This window comes from Syzygium oleosum, unplaced genomic scaffold (assembly GCF_021117445.2).
Source record: "Syzygium oleosum isolate NSW1041296 unplaced genomic scaffold, Sole_v2.1 Sole_v2.31, whole genome shotgun sequence".
Taxonomy (NCBI): Eukaryota; Viridiplantae; Streptophyta; class Magnoliopsida; order Myrtales; family Myrtaceae; genus Syzygium; species Syzygium oleosum.
The window spans coordinates 3,361,421-3,384,242 of NW_026607515.1; the positions used below are offsets into that span (position 1 = coordinate 3,361,421).

The 22,822-nt window shown below is 44.8% G+C and overlaps 4 protein-coding genes across 6 annotated transcripts; all 4 read right to left on the reverse strand.

Annotated features, from left to right (window-relative positions):
* Positions 1-1,611: 1,611 nt before the first annotated feature.
* LOC115683167 (uncharacterized) lies at positions 1,612-6,054 on the reverse strand. The gene is made up of 9 exons (XM_030607608.2): positions 5,586-6,054; positions 4,912-5,155; positions 4,723-4,831; positions 4,464-4,579; positions 3,969-4,088; positions 3,754-3,843; positions 3,008-3,156; positions 2,026-2,287; positions 1,612-1,913 (listed from the first exon to the last, which is right to left on the reverse strand). The coding sequence occupies exons 2-9, from the start codon at positions 5,122-5,124 to the stop codon at positions 1,761-1,763; spliced, it is 1,212 nt and encodes a 403-aa protein (XP_030463468.1). The 5' UTR covers positions 5,125-5,155; positions 5,586-6,054; the 3' UTR covers positions 1,612-1,760.
* Positions 6,055-6,605: 551 nt separating this feature from the next.
* LOC115683162 (4-coumarate--CoA ligase 2) lies at positions 6,606-10,672 on the reverse strand. Its single transcript, XM_030607601.2, has 6 exons — positions 9,281-10,672; positions 7,798-7,996; positions 7,536-7,681; positions 7,333-7,400; positions 7,150-7,252; positions 6,606-6,920 (listed from the first exon to the last, which is right to left on the reverse strand). The coding sequence occupies exons 1-6, from the start codon at positions 10,367-10,369 to the stop codon at positions 6,798-6,800; spliced, it is 1,728 nt and encodes a 575-aa protein (XP_030463461.1). The 5' UTR covers positions 10,370-10,672; the 3' UTR covers positions 6,606-6,797.
* Positions 10,673-13,885: 3,213 nt separating this feature from the next.
* Positions 13,886-15,439, reverse strand: LOC115683178 (FAS1 domain-containing protein SELMODRAFT_448915). Its single transcript, XM_030607621.2, has one exon. The coding sequence runs from the start codon at positions 14,760-14,762 to the stop codon at positions 14,007-14,009; it is 756 nt and encodes a 251-aa protein (XP_030463481.1). The 5' UTR covers positions 14,763-15,439; the 3' UTR covers positions 13,886-14,006.
* Positions 15,440-15,588: 149 nt separating this feature from the next.
* Positions 15,589-20,751, reverse strand: LOC115683155 (cellulose synthase-like protein D3). 3 transcript variants are annotated; one of them, XM_030607593.2, is made up of 4 exons: positions 20,438-20,751; positions 19,043-19,935; positions 17,791-18,598; positions 15,589-17,668 (listed from the first exon to the last, which is right to left on the reverse strand). In XM_030607593.2, the coding sequence occupies exons 2-4, from the start codon at positions 19,900-19,902 to the stop codon at positions 15,920-15,922; spliced, it is 3,417 nt and encodes a 1,138-aa protein (XP_030463453.1). In that variant the 5' UTR covers positions 19,903-19,935; positions 20,438-20,751; the 3' UTR covers positions 15,589-15,919. The 3 variants fall into 3 exon arrangements, with proteins under 3 accessions (XP_030463453.1, XP_030463452.1, XP_056160168.1); XM_030607592.2 differs by having other exon boundaries at positions 20,362-20,751; XM_056304193.1 differs by lacking the exon at positions 20,438-20,751 and adding an exon at positions 20,052-20,306.
* Positions 20,752-22,822: the final 2,071 nt, after the last annotated feature.

The window sequence follows — 22,822 nt, forward strand, 5'->3', positions numbered from 1 at the left end:
GACGCAAAACATGGTTGTGCTGGTTGTGGCACGAACTGAGAATATCCGTCGTTTATTTATTCATTTTGAGAGAGAATGCAGCTGCTTAAAATATATGGCAAGATATGTGGCTCTTACCGAGAGAAATGCTATCACTGTGCAGAGCTCGGGAAGTCTGTATTCTACGGGTGAGCAGTTTCCGGCTCGGTCCGGTTCAACTCAAGAATCGGGAATCGGGAATCGGACCAGGAGGACCGGTTCCCAGTTTCTAGGACCGGAGACCGGACCGGCTAGTCTTGGGACCTTGGACCGGACCGGACCGGACCGGACCGATGGTCCGGTTTCAATTGGACCAATATTAAATATTATTTGTAAACCGAGAACCAACTGTTCCGTTATTTCGTTTGTAGTTCTGATTTGATCTCATAAGGCCGTGGAAAAAATTGAAAAAATATATATAATATATGAAAAAATTGAACAATCGGTTCCGATGGGACCAATATTAAATATTTTTCATATATAAATTAAATATTATATATATGAAAAATTTAGAAAAATATATATTTATTGATCCGGTCCCCACCCTAGAACCAGGAACTGGACCGCCTGGAAACCGGTTCCACTTTTAGAATCCGGGAATCGAACCGATATTCTCGAGAACCGGACCAAACCAGCCGGTCCGGTCCTATCCAGTCCGGTCCGATCCGGTCCCGGTTTGGGCGGTCCACCTTGCTCACCCCTACTGTATTTCGCTACCGGTCCGACTTTCATCTTGTCTAATTCAAGTTTCGCATAAGGTCAATTGTCCCCTCCGAAAGGGAGGATCACCTTCCAACACGGAACCTTGTTACGGCTTCACTCCAGTCATTCGGCATCCCCCTATATAGGCTCAAGCAAGATTTCAGAGAGCTTTGCCTTTTTTGACTCGGTTACTTGAAAACACAAGATTAAAGAATTTAAAGCCAATTTGTTACTTTTGAAAGTTTATGATGCTGCCTTTCACACCTTGATAATGTCATATGGCGAAGAACGATGCTTCAACTAGACATCCACCAGAGATACCATTTCATTCTCTCCTCTATCCTTAGGAATTCTTCTTCTGTTGATTATATGATTAAATGTTAGATTTTGTTTCATAATTTAGTGGATATTCTCCATTTCTTTAGCAGTTATTCGATTGGGTTATTCTTCATCAGAGAATCAGGGTTTCTTAAGACATGAGTACTTTATTGCTCTCGCAAGACAATCGTTCGCCTCTTTGCTGAATTGGGTTAATTGAGAATTGTTCTCTACGTTGATGCGTGTGTTGTGTGAATTTAGTGTGACCTGGGCCTTAATCTCGTTTCCACCGTGTTAGTTTAGGCCAGGTCCTTGGCTTTATGATACGCCACGCCACGCCACCCACGTTGCAATTGCACAATCGGGGAATATAAAGAACAAACCGGCACACAGGGACCCAGAAGTTCTGAACGATAGACACAATTTGAGTGTAAACGGTGCAAAAGCGCGAGTCACCTGGATTCGGTTTGATGCACTTATATTCCTCACAAGGACCTTTCCAAATTAAAGTGCATGAAAGAGTAAGAAGAACTGTGAACCAGCACTGGTGCAGCAAATAGAGCACGACGCAGATTGGTAATACATCTATGTATACTCGAAAACTAGACCATGCAATCCCAATATCATTCCAATTCCCTAAAATCTCTACATTACCCTCAAGCTGCAAAATACCCCACAGAATGCTGCAGTTCTCAATGTCGAAAGCAGATAAACAGTAGATTCTACCTCCTAAAAGTGCCTGAGTTTTGCAGTGTCTTCACATACTCTGCAATGATTGATGAATTCTTCACTAATTCCCATATCTTTGCGGAATTTCTCAACCAATCTCGTTCAGACACAGTCCTTGTAAAAGTCGGGCCGCTCATAGATAGAACCTGAATTAGAAAAGAAACTTAGAAAAGTAAATTCAAATAAGAAATTCATTACCAGCGAGGGGAAAAATAAAAAAGAAACACTGGAATTGTACTCTCATAGGGGGGAACTGACCTGATCCCTAAGCTTCCACAATGCAGAATTGTAACTCTCATACAGAGGTTCTGAAGAGTCATCGCTGTTCTTAGATGGGATCAAAGATAGATTGGGCAATGTTGATCCCCGGACATTACTCTCGGTGCAGGCAGAATCATAATCAATGAGTTTAGCTTCTTCGTCATGCTTCTCTCGCATGAAAGAAGAGGCACTGAAACATTGTGCAAAGGCCTTCCTCAAATACACAACGCTACGAGGATTCATCTCTTGATCATGGAGCCTACCAATAGAGCCAAGTAGGTCGCTCAGCTTCTTGCTTCTCTTTGTATTAGTTAAAAATTCCAATACAGGCTATTCTATGATTTTTATCCATTGGCAATACCAAGACACAGTGACATGCTTCCAAATGATTTAGGGACAAAGTGGCACAATGCATAGAAGAGTGACAGACATAAATGATTACTGGTGGTCACACTATGCTCTTTACGTCACTCCACTTTGAAACCTATTTGTATTCAAAATGACATCAAAGACTTCAGAGTAGATGTTCATCTAGGTATAGAATGACATCGAGTTTTGATTTTTCAGAGGCAAATTACGCATGCAAATGCATGAAAGTTTTGGAATTTGCTCAGCTGCAAAATTTGCAAAATTTGTCTACAGATAAAATTACATTACCCCTGGTGATTGCTATGGAGATTAATCTGAGATGCATTATACATACTTCACATAAGTCAAACTGGGCATAACCCCTGTAACTCAGAATGCCAAAATCTTAATTCCCATATCATGCTACACCTGCTCAAATTTAAGAAAAAAACTTTCTTTCTAATCACACATCAGTATCCCCAATATGCCCGATTCAAAAAAAAAAAATCGTAAAAGAAAAGAATTGAAAGGTTTTGTTTTTCTGTTTTTAGAAACACAACTATATGGTTCTTGTCTCCTTTTCTTAAAATGAAAGTTCGACTTCCACACAATTCAGGTGAAGTTGACTCACTTTGTGTGTACAAAAACTGGAGCAGCCATGTATTCTTCACGTCCTAAAAGTTTATCCTTATATTCCTTCTCAAGCCCCAAATTAGTCGTTTGCGAATGTGTAGGTATCAGAGAAGACGGATCGGGTATGCCATGCTTCAAGAGGTCAACCTGCAAAATGTACACGGATTCTAGTCAACTATTATATATTTTGTACCCATGAGAGAAAAGGGTCAGACGAGCCACTAGAGAAGACTCATTTACCTAAGATAGGAAGGTACTACACTTGAAAATTGACCAAGAAGGCATCTTTTATGCCATAATGCGACATCTTAACAAATATGCTTTAATTCAAATGACATTTCAAGCTTTTACTAAAGTAATCCCCAGAATGTGCCGCTAGGCATCCGGCCTAGTGCCGTGGGGTTGAGGGGGTTTTCAGGGGGGCTCAGGGATCAAATTCCCTGAATCAGCCAAAAAGAAAAAAGGTAATTCCCATAATAATTAATCTTTGATGCTGCAAAAGGTGGTGTTGCAATGACAGAGAAAAAACCACAAAATAGCATAGAGCAAAGATGGAGCCCTGTGTATATACAAGTATATTATGAATATAAACATCCATCTAATAAATATCCATCTGTCAATGCAAAAGGTGAAAAAGCAGCAGACAGGTAATTAAACAAGAGGAATTCATAAGACAGCTATAAATGAGTGAGCAAGGTCAAGGGCATAAAATTTCTGGAATCAACTAAGACAAAAAAAGCATACCGTCAACATTAGACGCCACATGCTGTTATCATGTACTCCCTCAGATACTATCAGCAGGATGTGGCAAATGGACGACAGTAGAACACCAAGCTAGAAGAATTCCTTGCAGCATCCCGAAAAGGATCAATATGTTACTATTTACACAAAGACAATGTAATAAGCTGAAAGATTTATAAGTAATAAGACTATGATTGCATTGCTCAATCTGCAGCTACCTGAATGCTCATGATTTCATGTGCCAATTCTGCTGACACAGATTCATTGCCTAGAACTGGAAAGGTGGAGGAGCCATCTGGTCTTATCATCTCAGCCAATACAGAAGGGCTAAATACCGGCTACAAATGAAGGGGAATACAAAATCCATGTCATGCTTTCGGCGCATAAAGAAAGAAAAAACAGAGGAATGGCCAAGAATTCACCAGTTCAAAGTTTCATCTCAAATAGATAATTTATACAAAATCCATGTCATGCTATTGGCGCATAAAGAAAGAAAAAACAGAGGAATGGCCAAGAATTCACCATTTCAAGTTTCGCCCCAAATAGATAGTCTATAGAAATGGCCAAGAATTCACCAGTTCAAAGTTTCATCTCAAATAGATAACTTATACAATATATCCGAGTTTTAGGTAAAAGGATTCCAGTGAGTTTTCTTCGAAATGCTAACAAGTCCTGTTCGACGGTGAATGGAAAAATTCGATAATGCATAATACCTGGGTATCGAGAAGTATAAGACGATCGGCAGAAACTCTGGGCTCAATGCCATTGGAGCAATGCTTGGCCATAGCTCTAGTATCCTCCGACTGCGTGGCAAAAGGAGGTAACATTCCTGGAAACAAGAACACAGCGGCGAGCAATGGGAATTGCCCAATTAATTGGGGGGGATCACGATTAACAGCACAGTAGCCCCTCTAAGTCGGACGATGATGGTGAGCAGTGTTACTGGAGGAGGCATTGGGAATCGATACAGACCTGGGGAAGTGGGATCGAAGCCGTAGAGCTGATTCAAGATGGTGGACTTACCCACCCCAGCCGGGCCAATCACGCCAATCACCGTGAAGTCGGTGTTCTCCATCAGAAACTACGAAACCCCACTTCCTCCGGTAAGAAAATGCGGGTTCGAGGGAGGGAGAAGGAGAGGGAGAGAGCAAAAGAACGTACGGGGAGGAAGCGGTCGAAGTGGAAATCCCAAGAGTCGGAGAGGAGATTGAGGGATCCGATGGGGGGGAGGCGGGGGCGGAGGAGGGAGGCGGCGTCGTCGTCACTGGGGCCGCCTCGTCCGAACTTAGGGGCGACGGAGGCACCCGACACGAGCCCGGGTTTCGCCAGCAGGATCTTCGGTGCCGGCGACCCCGCCGAACCGGAGCTCGCCATGCTTTTCAGCTGATTTTCTCCTTCATTTTCTCTTTGGTGGTGGAGTGGAGTGGAGCGGAGAGAGGTCGAGGACGAGGACGAGGACGAGGAAATGGAGTCGGGCCCTCCGGGTGAAATGAAAGTATGAACTCGGGTCAATACTCGGTTCAAGTCTTTGACGAGGGTGAGCTAAAGGAATCGCCCGAATCGAAAATTGCCCGGACCGGACTGAACCGATCCATTTTTGGGCAGTTCTCGAAGATCCCGATCCAGTTCCTGGTTCTGGTTTCAGGGTGGAACTGCCAATCCATGTCGGGCCAATAAATTTTTTTTTATTTCTTAAAAATCATTATAGAAATCTTGAGCACACTCGTCCTCTTCCTTATTCGGTTGTTCCAATCTCTCATGCTCACTCTTTCCCTCTCGGCTCTCGCGATTCTTTCACAATCACAAACCCTAATCGCGGAGCGGTAGTCCTAAACCTTGATCGTGGTGGTGCAGGGTGGTGAGGAGTCGGTGGGAGCGACGTGGTGGCACTCGATTTGGTGGCCGATGAGCTTTCGGTGTTTGATCGAGCTTCTCGGTGATGGCTTGGTCCCACCTGTGGGACTCTCGAATTTGCTGGATGTGGCTCGATAGAAGTTCGGTTATGCGTCGTCACATATAAAAAAATCAAGTTGCCGCGGCTGGGCTTGTAGGAGTAGAGTTGGAGGCGTCAGTGCAAGGTTTGAGCAATTACGACGATGTCGTTGGGGAGATCACAGCGCTGCAAGGAACGGAATAGCTCATCATCGTTGTTGGCTTTGGATGGACTTGCAGCACGGATGCTAATTGGCGACGACAAGGGCTGGAAGTTAGTTGTAAATTCACCGGTTCCGTTGGATCATTCGAGAACCGAACTGATCTCCGGACCATGTTGTATTCCCAGGTTTTAGGAATTGGGAACCGGTTCTCCTAGTCCGACTCCCAATTCCAGGATGGAAATCGAATCGCCCGAGAATCGATTACCCTTAATTTTTTGTATTAGTCACCAAAATAAGACGAGAGTAATTGTGAGAGTATCGTAATCATATCATTAATTGCTTTTTTGGAAGAATGGGTTCAATCATTTTATCCTTTTGTGTAATCCATCTCTTAAATTTTGCAAATTTCTAGAGATCTTAGCTTCATTTGCCATTTCCAGCATCTTTTCCCCAGTCGATTCCAACCCGGAGCGCCACATCGTTTTCGATGCACACTGCATTCCCGATATTTCCTTTTTTCGGACTTATGAAATACTCTACTGCCTTTATGGGTCTCCGTTAACTTTCTTTCCGTCCAATCTCTGAACCGTTCATTATGTGCCATGAGTGTAAATTCTTGAGTTCCTGCGCGTTGGAGGCATACAACACTGTCGGTTCGTGAGCCGTATTGTTCCTTTCCAAGGGAACCCGCAAACGGGAACCCAATGACTTTTTCACTGTCCCAAAAGAACAATCTTACTGATAATCAACCAGACTGCATACACGCAGCAGGGGAACATTGACAATATTATTGAATCTTCGAGATGATCACATTGCTCACCGCTTCTTGTTCTCCCTTCCCCACTTCTGTTTTATGCAATTAACAGGAAAAATAATAAAGAAAAGAAGAAGAACATGGACAACCCACCACCCGTAATGCTTACAAAACCCGAAATCGCAACCCGAACAAATTTAAGAAATGGAGGCCGCCGTAGCTAACTTGGCTCTGAGATCTTTCCTCAGTATCTTCCCGGAGGGAGACTTCGGGATTGCGTGCACGAAGTAGACTTTGTGAAGCTTCTTGTAGAAAACCACCTGTTTCAAGGCACCGTGCCACTTTAAAATCTCACCATATGTTTCATCCCAGCAACATCAAGTCATAGTTTTCTAAGAAGAGTTATTAGCTTTTGAATGTTCCTGATGTGTAAGCAAGGAAAGACTAGCCTTTCTGGCTGGTGATTGTGCATTGAATGGGGATGTGAATGTCTGGAAAGCCTCTGAGCCGAACTCTAGAGGGCAAAAGGAAGCATATAGGAGAGTTTACCTGTTTGGCTATGAACTCCTTAACTGCTTCTTCCGTCAGTTCAAAGCCATTCGATCTCACCACAAATGCAACCGGGACTTCACCGGCGACTTCATCCTTTTGCCTGTTGACAACGCATGGTCAGAGCGGAACTTTTTGTTCCCAAAGAAATTGTCATGATGAATGATTATCTCGCCTACTTACGGGACAACAGCTGCATCCGCAATGGATGAGTGGCTTACGAGAAGCGCTTCAAGCTCGGCTGGTGGCACCTAAACACCCGGCAGAAAATATGTCAAGGTTTACTGAAAACTAGGCCTCAAAGCACATTCCATTCTACTTATTAACGAGAGAAACAATGAGCATCCTTTTTCAGTCCATTTCAAGTCGATCGGAACCATGTATACCTGGAACCCCTTGAATTTGATTATTTCCTTCACTCTGTCTACAATGAAGATCTCATCGTCATCGTCGACATAGCCTATATCACCGGTGTGAAGCCAGCCATCCGCGTCAATGGTGTTTGAAGTTGCCTCGGGGTCATTCAGGTACCCTGAAAATGAAGTCAAGTCAGAACTTTGTCTCGGTCTTAAGTAGACGAAATGTATGACCAGCTCAAAAAAAAAAATAAATGATGTAAGCCAGGAACTATGAAGAGGAGAAAGAAACCTTTCATAATTTGTTGGCCACGAATGCATATCTCGCCGGGATGGTTGTAGCCGAGGGAGGAACCGGTGTCAGGGTCAATGACTTTGAGCTCCGCATTCCTAACCACCGTCCCGCACGAACCCGACTTGGTCGGGAAGGGTTGCTTTGCGAACCCCAGGCACATTGAAAGCACCGGTCCCGCTTCCGTCATTCCATATCCCTACACCACGTCAACAATGCTAAAGCCGATCGAACTCACGTAAGTGATGGCGAACTCACACAAATGATGGATCAATCGTGAACTATATTAATTACAATGATGGAGGCCTTGTTCGGTGACGTTAACAGTGGAGCTATGCGCGTTAATGGCCAGGAGCTTCGCATCTACGCGACGTGTATCCCCGTCTTGCAGTTAATATTGGAGGAGAAAGATGGTGCACGTACAGAAATGTCGTTGGTAAATAACAGTGCAGGAAATTGAAGAGGACGGAGTTAAGCTTTCGCAATAGAAATGAAAGCGATGGAGTTTTAATCACCGGAGGATTCATTTGAATGGGGCATGTGATTGTGAGCAAAGACATTAAATGAGTTCAGCTGCTTCCCCGTTCAAGCAAAAGCCTCCCATAGGTCCACTCATCAATTTCGGATCCTTGTTTCTTAGCCGCTGAGAATATCTTAAATTGTACGGATCTGTGAGGAAAACTTGTCATGATTCAGAAGCTAATTTTAACCAACACCTAAATTTAAATCGAGCGAATCAATATCAACTCGAAGTCCGGCTTCAAAGTTTAAAATCAAAGCTTGTAAGGTATATGACAGCACCAAACTTTGTATCATACGCTTGGATATATCGCATGACTCATTCATGGTGGACAATCGTAATATCTATCCTGAGTTTTTGTTTTTATTAAGATTGATATAAACATATTTGATATGATAAAGGGATAATGTCACAATTGATCCTTATATGTAATGTGGTCCCTTCAATTTTAAATTTGTTCGATGTGCATAGCCTAATTGTGTTAAAAAAGTTCTGGGATCATATTGAATAAATTTTTTTATTGAACATACTGAATAAATTTAAAAATTTATGAATCGCATTACATATAAGGCCAAAATTCAAGGACCATTCGTGTTATTTTCGCTGTATTAAATGATGCAGGAGACTTCCATTAGGCCACGTCACTTAAACTTGTCATTTTCGCAGATCAGTCTTAACAAGCGTCGGTAGAAAAATTCCAATTTTTTTTTTATTATTTGTGGTCGTTAGAAGTACACACGGACTTACGTTGTCTACTGTCACAACCACAAAGTGGGTACGTAATAAAGATGTAACAAAAGAGCACCTCAGAAGTAGCAGAAATTACGGTACAACCCACTCGCGAGCAAAACCGTGTTTCAGTGCGGGAGTTCGTTAGTTGTTTGACCTTTAATGGATTTGGCATAGCATGGCTACAGACAGAGAGAGAGAGAGAGACAGAAGTGAAAGACTTGACTGACTGACCTGGCCCAAGATGGCTCCGGGAAGGCGGCTCTGGAGGGCGAGCTCGAGCTCCTTGCCCAGCGGCGCCGCCCCGGACAGCACCATGCGGATGGAGGAGAGGTCGAACTTCTCCACCAGGGGGTTCTTGGCGAGGGCCAGCACGAGAGGCGGCACCAACGCGGCCACCGACACCCGGTGGCGCTCGATCAGCTGAAGCAACGTCCCTATCTCGAACTTGTGCATCAGCAGCACTCCCGCCCCGGCGCGGAGCGAGCAGAGCAGCACGCTGTTGAGGGAGTAGATGTGGAACAGCGGCAGCACGCACAGCACCACGTCCTCCGCCCTCAGATGGAGGTTCGGGTTCTCGCCGTCCACTTGCTGCGCTATGCTGGTGATCAGGCTCCGGTGCGTCAGGATCACCCCCTTGGGCAGCCCCGTCGTCCCCGACGAGAATGGCAGCGCCACCGGGTCGTCCGGGTGGATCGCCACATCGGGGGCCTCCTCCTCGTTGGCCTCGCTGAGGACCGAGAAGTGGATGCATCCCTCTGGGGGGTCGTCCACGGTGATGACGGCGAAGTCCTTGCCGAGGGCGGGGCCGTCGCGGAGCTTGTCGACGTAGAGGGACTGAGTGATGATGAGCTTGGCGCGGGAAGCCGAGAACTGCTTGAAGATCTCGGAGGGAGTGTAGAAGGGGTTGGCGGTGGTGGTGACGGCGCCGATCATGGAGGCGCCCATGAAGGAGAAGGCGAACTCGGGGCAGTTCTGGAGGAGGGTCATGACGACGTCGCCCTTGCGGATGCCGAGGTTGTGGAGGCCGGCGGCGACCTTGCGGGAGAGGAGGAGGGCGTCGGAGAAGGAGAAGTTCTTGCCGGAAGAGTCGGAGATGAGGCAGGGGCGGTCGGAGAAGCGAGAGACGTGCTGGAAGCAGTAGGAGTGGAGGGGGAGGTGGTTGGAGATGGGTATGTCCGGGAGCTTCGATCTGAAGATGGTGGTGCAGGGGGCGGGGGCGGGGGCGCTCTGCTGCTGATCCTGATCATGATGAGCAGGAGGGAGTTCGGAGGAGGGGGGGATCTGGGGGTTGGCTTCGGGAGAAGGCGCGACGGAGATCATGGTGGCGGCGGGCTGAGGTGGCGATGATGATTACAGCGATGGAGGAGGAGGAGGAGATGAAGGAGAAGGAGGAAATGAGTTGAGATTTGGGTGGAGGGAAAGAGAGGGGGGTTGGGTTTGGTTTGGTTTGGTTCAAGATCAGACATAGAGAGAGGGAGATGGGGACAATAAATATTTAATAGAAAAAGAAGAGAAAGAAGAAAACAAAAGGGAAGAGGAAGAGAAAGAGGAAGAGAGGGGGGGTAGGTAGAGGTAGATGGAGATGGAAATCATAAGGAGGGGGGGATGAGCAGATGGCACGCCCCATCTCACCTTCAAATGCTTTATAGCGAAAGCCAGAAAGCCAAAAAGCCAAAAGCCAGACACAAAAGTTCGACCACTTAACGCCCCCTTCAAACCAAATTCCTTGTGCACCTACCCCCAGCCCCGACCCCCACAGCGTTATGTGTGTGTCGACAACACGGAACTTCACCGACGCTTAGATTAGCCAACACGAGCAGAGTTCAACTGTTCAAGGCGTTGACGTAGACCACCTATTGTTCTTACCCTCTTGCTAATGTATATTCATGGCTATTAATACACGAGAATTCCCACTCCTTGACCGTTTGTTTAACGAATGCTCTAAGCTGACCATGTAGCCTTATGTAACTCCAGCGGAAATCGCGTTTGTTGTTCAGGGGAGTTATGTATATAGGTATGAAACCCTTGTGTTGTGCCACACCTTCACTCATTGATTTCACTCCCTTTTTCCCATTCACCTAATCCTATCCAGTCTGAAAAGCTCGCGAAGAAAGGATGAAACTTGATGAACTTCGGAGAGACGGCTAGGATGTCTAGTGACCGGTTCGAACTTGGCAACTCCTATTCGGAATCTGGGCGGAACTCTGTGAGATCAATGCGTAATACAATAGTAGCATAAGATTCAGTGAGTTAACTTGGGTTTATAAGGTAGCATGATAAACCTACCTCGGCTTTTTCCAAAGAATGGAATGGAGTTCCACTTAACTTTTTATGAGTTCTTAGAGAAAAACCATAGTTGTATATGCCTACCTTTGAAGCTGACGGGTCATGTTTTCCTTCGTCCTCCCTTCGACCGCCAAATATTGGCATTGCCCGTATTTGTATTGGGACTATATGTTGATTACTAATTTCCTCCAACCATGAATAAAGGAAAATATAGCTGTGAGCTAATTACTTGATTATTCCTCACAAGTTATTGCACGATCCTCGTTTCGACAATAATTATAGCACTAATTCCTCATTTACAAGCATTTATTAGAAGATTCATGTGAGGCAAGAGCTGGAGATTTTTCTTTCCTACTATAGTTTGTATAATTAGCTAAAATGAACTTATAATATTCTTCAAGATCATTTAAAAGTTACTTTTGTTCTCTATTGTTTCTTTATTGTTATGCAAGAATTATGCAAGTCAACAGTCGATTGTATTACTACAAGTAAAATGCCCGTGAATTGCACACGTCTCTAAGACTATAAGTTCCATTTGTGTTGCGGAAAGGAAAACATTTTCTGGTTAGAAAAATTAGTCAATAAAAACTATTTTCAAAGTAAACGAAAAATATTTTCCTACCAATACTTAAATTCAGGAAAATGATTTCCTCTTTGAAAAAATCGGAAATCATTTTCCCAGGACATCGGTGCTCGGGACACTAGGCCCACAAATTGCTAATGTGGATGTCAGCCATCCTTTGTGGCACGGCCGGTGTTAATGTGGACAATTTTTAGAATTTTTTTAAAATACAATTCGAATTTTTTTATAATTTTTTTCTTCTTTTCTTTCTTCCTCCACTGGTTGTTGGGCCTTGGCAGCGGCTAGCGAGGTTAGCCTTGTCAGCTCTCGCCTGTGGCTTGTCGCTGATCGTTGCCGAGGCTAGGTGACCACCAAAGTAAGAAGGGAAAAAAAAGGAAAAAATTAGAATTATTTTAGAAAATTACAAAATTGTCCACGTCAAAGCGGCCGTGCCACGTAGGACGACCGCCATCCATATCAGCAATTGCCAACCAAACGAGATTTTCTTTACTAAATGATGGAAAATATTTTCCAGCTCATTTTCAATCTCATCAAAACACTGGAAAATACTATCTTTTTCTCAGAAAATAACTTTCCGAAAAACATTTTCCTGGAAAATGTCACATTTTCCTAGAATATGTCACATTTTCTGCAAAACAAACGGAACCTATATTTGTCATATCTTTCTAAATATCGGTGTCAACATGAATTTCCGTAAGAGAAACAATATGCGTAAAACTACATAGAATTAAATATTTACATCAATCAAATTCTCCGCTAGAGTTTAAATAACACTTTAAGCATTTGAGTTTTCTCTTTAATATCATCATTTGATTTTTATATCTTATTTCCTGTCTTCTTTGTGAGACTTAGATGTAGGATAGCCTTATTTTTAACGTAAAAATCAGCCTCATCTTCACATAGATGAACAGACAATTACAAAACATTCATCGTGAAAGCATGGGAGCTGATTTGAAGATAGCTATTTCTCATCTAATTACATATAAAGGTATTGTAAAGGAGAATCTATACGTACATAGCATTACAATCTATGAACATATACCAGGCAAATCATATCCTAGGAAGTGAAAGAGATGGGGATTACTCATTCATAGTAGTGTGTACCTTGGGGTGCTTTCTTTGCTTCGGACCAGCAGCATTTCATGGCCGTCGATCCAGAAAGAGGGCGTGGATTTCAATAGAAGAAACCGTAGGGAGGGATCGGCAAATGAAGTTAAGAGAAGACGGTGCGAAACGGTAATGAGGGGGAGTTACATAAGCCGGGATTGTAACGCAATCGATGAGATTTGAAAAGGAAATGGAATAAATTTTATTAGAATGACTCCTTTAAAAAATGAATTGCATCGGAGAATTCGGCTGCGTGGATGCTAGTCGCAGATCTTGAGTAATTGAACATGACATTGGAGTTTGGCAGTGATGTAAATTGAAGTCGAAACTTTCTTAACTTCAGTCTCCACCGCTTTTAATTAATGAAATCTGACCAAAATCAAAGATCAAACATGGGTTGGGTTATAGAGATGTTGCGATGTCGTCCAACAGAGCCACACGGGGGGGAGGATCTCGTGAATGGGTAGCCATTAATGGCAATTAAGAGCTAACCGCATCTCTCTTTGAATCACCCCCAGGAAACCTGTTTCTTCGGTTCTCACTTTACTCCTCCACCCACCTATTCCCATCCACCTCCTCTCCCTTTGAAATCTTGTTCATTTTGACAATGCCTACACTCTCCCTATCATTTTTTTTTTGGTTACATCAGATTGAGTTATGATTTCGCACTTAATTGAGGATGTCGGCTTGCGCATTTCTCTTTCAATCGGACTTCGGCGATGGGAAGCCGATGATTAGCATGCAGCCCACGATTCAATGTCCTTTCGCGGGCGAATCGCTCTTTTATCTTCACCTTCCGGTCCTTATATAATTAGCCCTTGCTTAAGATACAGGTTAGTGACTATATGCAAAATGATTGGTTATTAGGACTGAAGCGAGAATCATTGTAGTGCGAGCGCTTTGGAGATGACATACAACTATCAACGCCTTCCCTTGACTGAATGGCAGGAATACTAAGAGTCACTAATTTGCATTCTCGAATTACAACGTATTCCTCAGGAATTCCATCATGGCTGAGACAATAACCCCAGTCAATAGAAAAGTCACCAGTCCTTCGGCACCAAGCCGGCGCGAAGAAGCCGATTTCTCTGGGGGATTGAATGGACTTGCTGCCGGGGCTGATGCAGGCGAAGCTGAACTCGGAGGCTGAATTACATCACTCACTGGCGGAGGAGGAGGTGGAGGTGGCGTTGGCATTGCTGTGTCGGGAGTAGCGTTTCGAGGGCAGGAAGGTGATGGAGATTCGGTGACGTTCGTCACCGACATCAACACCCCGTCAATGCCATGGCACCTAATTGAAGACCCCGCCACGCACACATTCGGTTTAGTGATTCTAACATTGTCGAGATAGAAGCTCCCGCGTCCTTTGTTGTTGATTCTGACCATATACCCTGGAACTGATGTCGGAATGAGAGAGCCGGTTGGTATGTGTTCGAGGTAGTCGAAGAGCAAAGGCTTAGGTATGGAATGACGAAGCACGAAATCGGAGACATTATTGGTGGGAAGAACGATCCTCGACAGCATCCTGTCGTCGGGCATAAAGAAGGTGAGGTTGCCTCCGAGCAGGATGGGAGGGGACATGTTTATGAGCATGACGAAGGAGAAGTAATTGGCTTGTTTCATCTCTTCAATTGCGGCAAGAAGGTGCGGGTTTCTTGGTGAGTTGGATCGGGCAGCGGCCGATGAATGCTTGTTGAGTGCCACAAGAAGTATAAACAAGGCTCTGAAGGTCGCCATTCAAATTCTCTTCGACACCTGATGGATGGAACAACTGATGCAAAATGGGGTTTGTCTTCGTGCTCACTTGCTCTTATCATGGGACATTGGTAACTGGTAAGTACTTGTGAACTTCATGGAATGAGATTAGCTAGGACACGCATCTCCGCGCCTCAACAACACATTCTCATACCTCCCGCATGTTTGTACTTCTCCAGTCGAATAGCATTTTTTAGGTGAGCAAGAGGTTTTTCTTCCTACTATCAGAAGCAATATTTGCATGTTGCCATAGCATATGCAAACATTGAATCATGTCAGCATCGTCCGATCGTCGTGAGCCATAGAAGGCCCACGCGATCCAATAACTAACATCAGTGTACGTGCTCTAAGATGCACCAGATCATCTTCTATTAGTATTCTAGGAATTTCTCATTTGAGAGTTTCCTAAAGTAGATACTGAGTGAAAGTAATTCCATATTGGATGTGTGACTATAACTTCAATTTACCCCTAGTGGCTAGGATCCACGGGTGACAGCAGTATTTCACGAACTTCACCTGATTTACTGGTAATTTTAACTAATATTATGAAACGAAGGACAGCTTCAACAACTAGATTGGTGCAGTTCTTACAAGTAGCATTGTAATACAGAGAGCCAACAAAAATGCAAATCATAGCCTTCTTGAATCAGCATCACCTTCTGGTTTCAATCACACAGCCTTCTTTATCGAACAAAATGTCATCAGCAGAATATAGCTACGAAATGGATGAGTCAGTGCTTCCCTAGAAATTATCCATCCAGTATTGCAACAAGTTCAAAGACAAAGGAAATGCAAACAAAACTTGTCATTTTCCTTGTAAAGAGCATACTCTTTAACTAAACATTTCCTCTGTCTAACAGAATAGAGGCCAACAGTTGTAATTACGCTATACAAGCAGCTGAAATAGGTAATAAGCAAAACCACGTCGTTGATCATTCAATACAAACAATGAACAAGCATCTTGTCCACTGTCCATATTTCTATGCCGAGCCATCTAAATGCCAACTGCTCTATGAACAAAATTCAAACGGGCATAGGAAATGGAACATACCCCCGTCCTTGTCAACATGATCATCTCATTTAAAAAAGAATGGAGTAATGTCACTAAACAGATAAAGCATATTAAAAAGAATAACCTATCAGGGAAACTGGAAAGAGCCACCGATTTGGGTTGACCCAGCTGGGGGGTTGATTGCCACCCAAAGAAGTGATATGGTGATTGCAATGAGTCCTGACCAAACGAAAACAATGGTAGGAGTGCGCCCACGTCTCCCCATGAGCCCCTTCGCAAAAGGATACAGATGAGCCAAGACCCAAAAACTGAAGAAAACTCCACCTATCAATTTGCTCCATTGAGGAATCGTGCTGTAAATTGTCCTGCTAAACCCAACCGCTATAGCAATTAAATTTGTCATCATAATAGTAATTGGCGGTATCATCAGGGACGTCCACTTTACTACGTAGAGATCAGCGAACTCATCATCAATATCATCACCACCAGACTTCGACGTAAGTGTGAAAGAAATTTCAATCCCAGCAACAACTTTCAGTAACCCCTGAAGCACAGCAGCAAGGTGCGCACTGGTACCCCCAATCAGCCAAAACTGCTCATTCCGCCACCACTCTTCTAGCTCAATACCAGACCACTTAATCTCAAGCACCGCAAGCATGCACAAAGTAAGGGTGATGGTCAAGAGGTAGGTTAGGAACGTAACATTCAACGTCTGGACGATGAACTGGCCCGAAAAGAGGGAAAGGGCAGGGAGGAAGCAGTAGACAATCAGGAAAATGGACGTGAAGGGGTATATACCGACGTTAAGGTATGCTATCCTCTGGAGAAGTTTCATTCTTGGGCTAGCCAAGAGGGCATTGTTGCGCGAGAAGAAAATTTCAACTGAGCCAGTGGCCCAGCGAAGGACTTGATGGAGCCTATCAGTAAGATTAATAGGAGCAGTTCCTCTAAAGGCGTCACGCTTGGTCACACAATAAACTGATTTCCATCCTCGGTTGTGCATTCTGTACCCAGTGACCACGTCTTCAGTAACTGAGCCGTAAATCCATCCTACACGTTGCCCCCACTCTGTCTTATCCTCATACCAACAGGATATAACACTGATTGCTTCTGCAACGGTAGATGCATCAAGAAGTTCCCTAGGAATGGTGAGCGCACCCGGTGGACGACCATTCTTCACAGCAGGGTGATCTGCAAGGGGACGACCTTGGAATTCTGCCACTGGTATCGAATCAATCAGGATAGTTGAGTTCCCAAACTTCTTAGGGATTAGGGAGAGGTTCATCTCTTCATCATCAGAATCACCCATTCTTAAGGCCCTTTTCTCTTCTGAGGTACTAGCCACCTTTTTGCGACGGCCAAAGCAGCAGCTACAGCAACCAGGATGATGCTCTTTTGAACGTGGGGGGTCAAACCCATAAAGAGCAACCCTCCGGAAGAGGCATCCTGTTCCCACATAGACAGGGCCTTGAAGCCCATCAAGGGCTCGCATATTCACGTCAAAGAAGACTGTGTTGTGATTGGCATACCGATCGGACGGATCAATACCCTCAAATCTCTGGGGAAATTGGACATAGCAAATGCGGTCCCCTCCTCTGTCCATCATGAAGCACATCCCTTCCCTCAATGCCTGTGAGTTGTAGATGTAGTGGTCACAATCAAGGTTGAGAATGAAGGGGCCATTAGACATAATGGCTGAGGCACGAACTAGCGCATTCATAGCCCCTGCCTTTTTGTTGTGATCATAGCCAGGACGCTTTTCACGAGACACGTAAACAAGCAAGGGAAGGCGGATATCAACATCAGTAAGGTTTATTATCTTAGCATCATCCGCAACGCCAAGCAGTGGTTCGTCACTTGGCGGTTTTAACATCACCTGCATCATTAATAGAAAATCATCAGCCTCCAGTGATGTAAAGACTAGTTGTGCCCACAGCCTTATGAGCAGACAAGGTCCATGCATCCTTGAATGATCAAGTGGAAGTATAATTGGATTACCTGTATAATACCAGCGTGGTCACCCTTAGAGTGCTCCGGTCCAGGATTCATCCAAGTCCCTGGCCAGTGTGTTCCATCAGCCATCCACGTCGCTTTTGGAATCTTCAGAGCCTCCACAGGTTCATCATCTCTGTTGTTTCTCCGATTCTTCATTGCCTGGATTTCCTCCCTAGCATGATAGGCATCAGATCGGCGGCGGATTGACTCAGGCAGTCCATTGATACGTACCTTGAACTCATCATATTCACGCTTTACCCGCCTACGATCTTTGACAAAGTCTTCCTTGACTTTATTTTTGTAAGGATCCCTTTTCAGGTTGAAATATGATTCCGGGTTCCTAGGCTCTATATTATGCTTTCGACAAAAAGGAACCCAAACATTTGCAAAACTTGCAGCTTCTGCCATGGCCTCAAAGGTTAGAAGTGCACCTCCATCATCAGAAACATAGCAAGCTAGCTTTTCGACTGGGTAATCGGCAGCTAGAATGGACAGGATAGTGTTTGCAGTGACAAGAGGCGGTTCTTTCTCCGGATCAGCAGTTGAGACGAAAACATCGACTCCAGGTAGGTCAGACTTCCCAGTGGGATTATTCTGGCCAGGAGTTTCAAATTTCTCTTTCAAAACATTAAGATCCGTAGATCGATTAATTGGGCAGAGCTTGGGAAGTTGGTCGAGAAGCCAAGAGAAAGCAAACCAAATCTCACAGACCACAGACATGCCCCACAGCCAAACGGCATTATTGTTTTGGTTACTAATTCTCCATTGCAGAAAAAGCGCAAGAACAACCATCCGAACAACAATGAGAAGCCTGCGTGCAAATGATAGAAATATTCAGAATGTTGAACTGAGATGATCACTTGGAAACAACAATGAAATGATTTGTCTGCCGTTCATTTCATTTTTGAAATTCTGGTTCTTATCATGCGCTCACTTCAATAATGCTCTCAGCAATGAGCTGAAATGTATGATCGCAATGAGCCAATATGTATGATCGGTGGCTCTGCCTCGTGAATGTCTAGATATAATATATGACGGCCACCGTGATTCATAGTCAATCTCAATGGGTTTCGTGAAGGCACTCATGATATTGCACGTCCATGTAAATCCATTTTGTGGTATAAAACAAAACACGGACGGATAGACAACTTACCAATCAGATATTAGAAATAATTTGATTTCATAGACAACCACTAGTGATCTAAATCCCATGAAGCAAAGTTATAAAGCATGAATTTTGGAAAGGACAAAGTACCTATATGGGCTGAGAACAGCAGCAGGGATCTTGAGTTTCCTAGTCAGAGGCCGCCATGGTTTGTTCATCAACTCAGTCGGCTCCACCACATCATCGTCCTTTCCAGTAAAACCCCCATCCTTGGGCCATATGGCATTTCCATATCCATATGTGCCCCTTGTTTCGAACAACCACCTGTTATGATCAAAATCACCGGTCTGGCTCCTCATGAGAACAGATTTTGTTGATTTCATCAGTGACAAGCGCCTTTCCATCTTGGACATGCCACCAGGTGGTGGAAGCGGAAGGGGACGCCCATTATCCACTGCAATCTCATCCAAATCTGTGTTCTTATAAGGCTCCTTACATCCTGGGCAGATCCCACCGCCCGTCTTCACCGCATCAATGTAGCAATCACGGCAAATCTTGAAGTCACATTCACAAGGGAGTATATCCATGCCCCGCTCATCGCTCATCACCTTGGCATCGCAACCAGGGATTGCACAAGAAGATCCTTTGGCGCCAGCCATCTGGGGATGACTAGCTTCGGATTCGATGACCTTGTCCATCAAATGAGCTCGAGTGACGCTATTGAATCCGCCGGTAAAGAGAGAATTTGACACATACTGCTCCTCGACCTTCTGTGAGATTGATGGATCCATCGGTTGATTATCAGGGGTGGGGGGGATATGTACAGTATAGTTCACAAAATCAGCACTCCCGAGTTCGCTGTCGAGGTCATCCCTTGAGTAGCTGACATAACGCCCCGATGAAGTTCTTCTGCCAAAGGTGACGGTAGGAGGCAGTGGAGGCTTGATGTCAGCTGCCTCTGAGCTTTGAGATAAATTCGATCTGCTTCCCCTGAATGATTTCGATGCCATGATTGCTCACTGCTACAGAACTACGAATAAATCCTGCAGCGATGATTCAAACGGCACTTCATCAACACTACTCATATACAAAAAATGCTGATGCCGATGAAAACGACCAAAACTCATAAAAAGGTCGTCCCTTTTTGGGGAAAACAGGCCAGATGAAAATGGTTGAAGCCCGATATCTAGGTGAAAATCCTCAAGCTAACATCTTTTCTCCTTCTCTTAACTGAAGGAGTTGCTTCATGGGCAGTTAAAACGTAAAGGCGAGAAAATAAGCGAAACCGAAAGAGCTCAAGCCCGAAAAAGTAATCACGCGATATTCCACTCAGACATTCTCCCTAGGAACCGAACGAGACCACCTTAGAAAACGCGACCGCACAAACGCATGAAAACGAAAGAACACTTGATACGAACGCCCAGTTCCGCAATTTACGGCAGCCGCGCAAAAGGGTCAACTCAACTCACCTTGAAGGAGGGAAGATCGGGACCATGCCCGAAAGAGAGGACCCAGAAATTATCAGATCCGGGCGATGAACCGTACCTTGGAGAGTTACGAGCAGCGGCGAGGGCCAAGATCTGCTCGGGGTCGGATCAGAAATCTTAAAAAGGAGGGGTCTTTTTGTCGCTGCTGCTGACGAAGAAGAAGAAGAAGAAGAGTTCAAACGGAGAGATGTGAACTCTAGCTGTCTTCTTCTTGGATTGCTGGCACAAAAGGGAGTGTCGTAGAGGGAGATGGACCGCGTCGTGAGAGAAACAGCAAGCACTACTTGGTCACACGACCCAAGCCGCAGTAGTAGATAAATAAGAAAAAATGGCTTTAAGACAAACAGCAGAGGAGGAGGAGGAGGAACAGGTAATCAGGGGAATGGGTTTTTTTATTGTAGTCCAGCGGAAGAAGCTTCTCAGATTGAGTGCGAGAGAGAGATAGAGGAGATGGGTTTTCTTTTGGGTCGCCGGCTCAGGCTCCAGAGTCTTGGACGCAGAAAAGGAAAAGGAGGAAATGGGAAAAGAGAAGGCCTTTTTTGAAATTTTGAAAGAGGGAGAGAGGCTCACCACTGTATGTGTGGGGGACGGTGAAAAGGATAGAGAGAGAGAGAGAGAGAGAGAGAGAGAGAAGAGTGTTTCTTTCAATGTGCGAAGCGAATGGAAAGGAAGGAAGGAAGGAAGGACTTGGTCTGAGGGCATCACTGGCGATGCAAAATGGGTCGTGTCCGTATCCGTTAGATAAGTCCAACTTTCGAACAGGACAGCGACTTTATCGAAGTCGTCCGGCTTTCGAAGGCGTTGCCTATGCTACTTGTGACCGTTGTGTGTTGGGTCTCGCTCTTTCTCTCTCTCTACCGGTGTAACCATCGCACCTATTTTTCCCATAAAACTTTTTAATTTCTTACACATGTTGTGCTCTTTTTTTGTTTTTGTTTTTTGAGGCCATGGTAGGCATGGCAAATACCCTGGCCCGACCCATTGTCCCGGACATTATAGGTAATGGCGTGTTGAGCCAGGTTGACCCCCGTTTGCCAAGCGAATAGTGCTTAGGCACAACAAGCACGACCGACTCAGTGCCCCAAGCTGAAATGACCCGACAAGTCACGAGCCGTGCCGAGCGTAGGCTAGGTTGGCCCAATTCTTATATAGTGGCACGTCCATCGATTAGACTAGTGGTTGTTGGCCGATGAATCGATTGTTAAATCGCTCTGATTCGGTAGACGTTGGGTAAAAAAATGACCATGTTTTTTCCGGTGCGATTAAGAATGTTAAATGGTTAGAATTAGACAATTACAATTGTAGCAAGGCTTGTATGATTTTTATTTTATTTTATTTAAAATTAAAATTTATGTTTTCTCGCCAAAATCTAAATTATTACTTAAATTTTTGTGGGATTTTGCGTGCTAACGTTGAGTGGAGAGGACGAGAGTGATGAACATAGGTTCGCCCAATCTACCAAGAACGGGATAACTGACATTTGCACAAACGATGGGACTCAGGTGTGCGCGGTTGTATGAGGAATGTCTGTCTTAGGTGTCGAATTGAACTTAGTAGTGATCCGGTCACACGAAGGGGAGAGAGGGAAGGGTAGTAATAGAGTTTTTGGGCAAACGCGTTTTCCACGCAGAAGACCAGCTCAATTTTCCGGCAGGACTTGTCCTGCCTCCCTCCCTCCCTCTTTTCACATGCACGAGACTCACTCGGCTCATCTCATTCATTGACACTTTCGTAAAAATTTGAATCACGGAGCATCTCGCAATAACGTGCGACGAATAATGGGACGTGCTGAGTGGCACGCCTCCCACTCTCCCCCACCTACCGCCCCCACCCCTCAATTGGTAATGTCAACCCTCGTCAAAGAACCGCACAAGATTTGTCGGAATTCAGATCCATCATACTCCCTGTCCCAAGTATCTCAAATCTACACCGTAAGCTGGCCAACCAATGCGAATTGACCTGTTCCGATTGGACCCTTTCCATCCTCAGATACGGCAAAGCCTTCTTCATTTGCCGTTTCAACAAGAGTCGGGTACCGTTCCCCGGAGCCCGTGGATTGATTACCACATCATTTTAATTGTTTCATTTGCCAACAGAGGCACCCGGACGTCGTCATCATCGAAAAACCTTTTATAGCTAGTTAGGATTTTGCATATGGAGATGGAACTGAAAAGGGTGGTTGGTGGGTGCGGTTTCTTCCAACCCCCCAAACAGCAGTCCAATAGTAAGGTGGGGAAAGCGTGAGGAATTGGGTTTTTTATGTCATGGGTGGGAAAGGGGACGGTAATTATGCCGTGAAATGCGCATTGCGCGGAACCCAGAAAGGAATCCTTCCTTAATTCCCTCTCTCTCTCTCTCTCTCTCTCTCTCTCTTCCCCCATTATTTTTATATCTCTCCCACACAATCTTCAACCACGCAGGCCCCCCCATGTGCAAAAGGGTC

Coding starts and splice junctions, on each gene's coding strand:
- LOC115683167 (XM_030607608.2), bottom strand. CDS start 5,124: ATGGCGAGCTCCGGTTCGGCGGGGTCGCCGGCACCGAAGATCCTGCTG. Junction 3,844..3,968: donor ATGAAATCATGAGCATTCAG/GTAGCTGCAGAT, acceptor GAATTCTTCTAG/CTTGGTGTTCTACTGTCGTC. Junction 2,288..3,007: donor CCAGTTTTTGTACACACAAA/GTGAGTCAACTT, acceptor CTCTATTGGTAG/GCTCCATGATCAAGAGATGA.
- LOC115683162 (XM_030607601.2), bottom strand. CDS start 10,369: ATGATCTCCGTCGCGCCTTCTCCCGAAGCCAACCCCCAGATCCCCCCC. Junction 7,997..9,280: donor CCGGAGCCATCTTGGGCCAG/GTCAGTCAGTCA, acceptor GACGTGGTGTAG/GGATATGGAATGACGGAAGC. Junction 6,921..7,149: donor AGGAGTTCATAGCCAAACAG/GTAAACTCTCCT, acceptor GCCTTGAAACAG/GTGGTTTTCTACAAGAAGCT.
- LOC115683178 (XM_030607621.2), bottom strand. CDS start 14,762: ATGGCGACCTTCAGAGCCTTGTTTATACTTCTTGTGGCACTCAACAAG.
- LOC115683155 (XM_030607593.2), bottom strand. CDS start 19,902: ATGGCATCGAAATCATTCAGGGGAAGCAGATCGAATTTATCTCAAAGC. Junction 18,599..19,042: donor GCTGTTCTCAGCCCATATAG/GTACTTTGTCCT, acceptor ATTTGCACGCAG/GCTTCTCATTGTTGTTCGGA. Junction 17,669..17,790: donor ACCACGCTGGTATTATACAG/GTAATCCAATTA, acceptor TTAATGATGCAG/GTGATGTTAAAACCGCCAAG.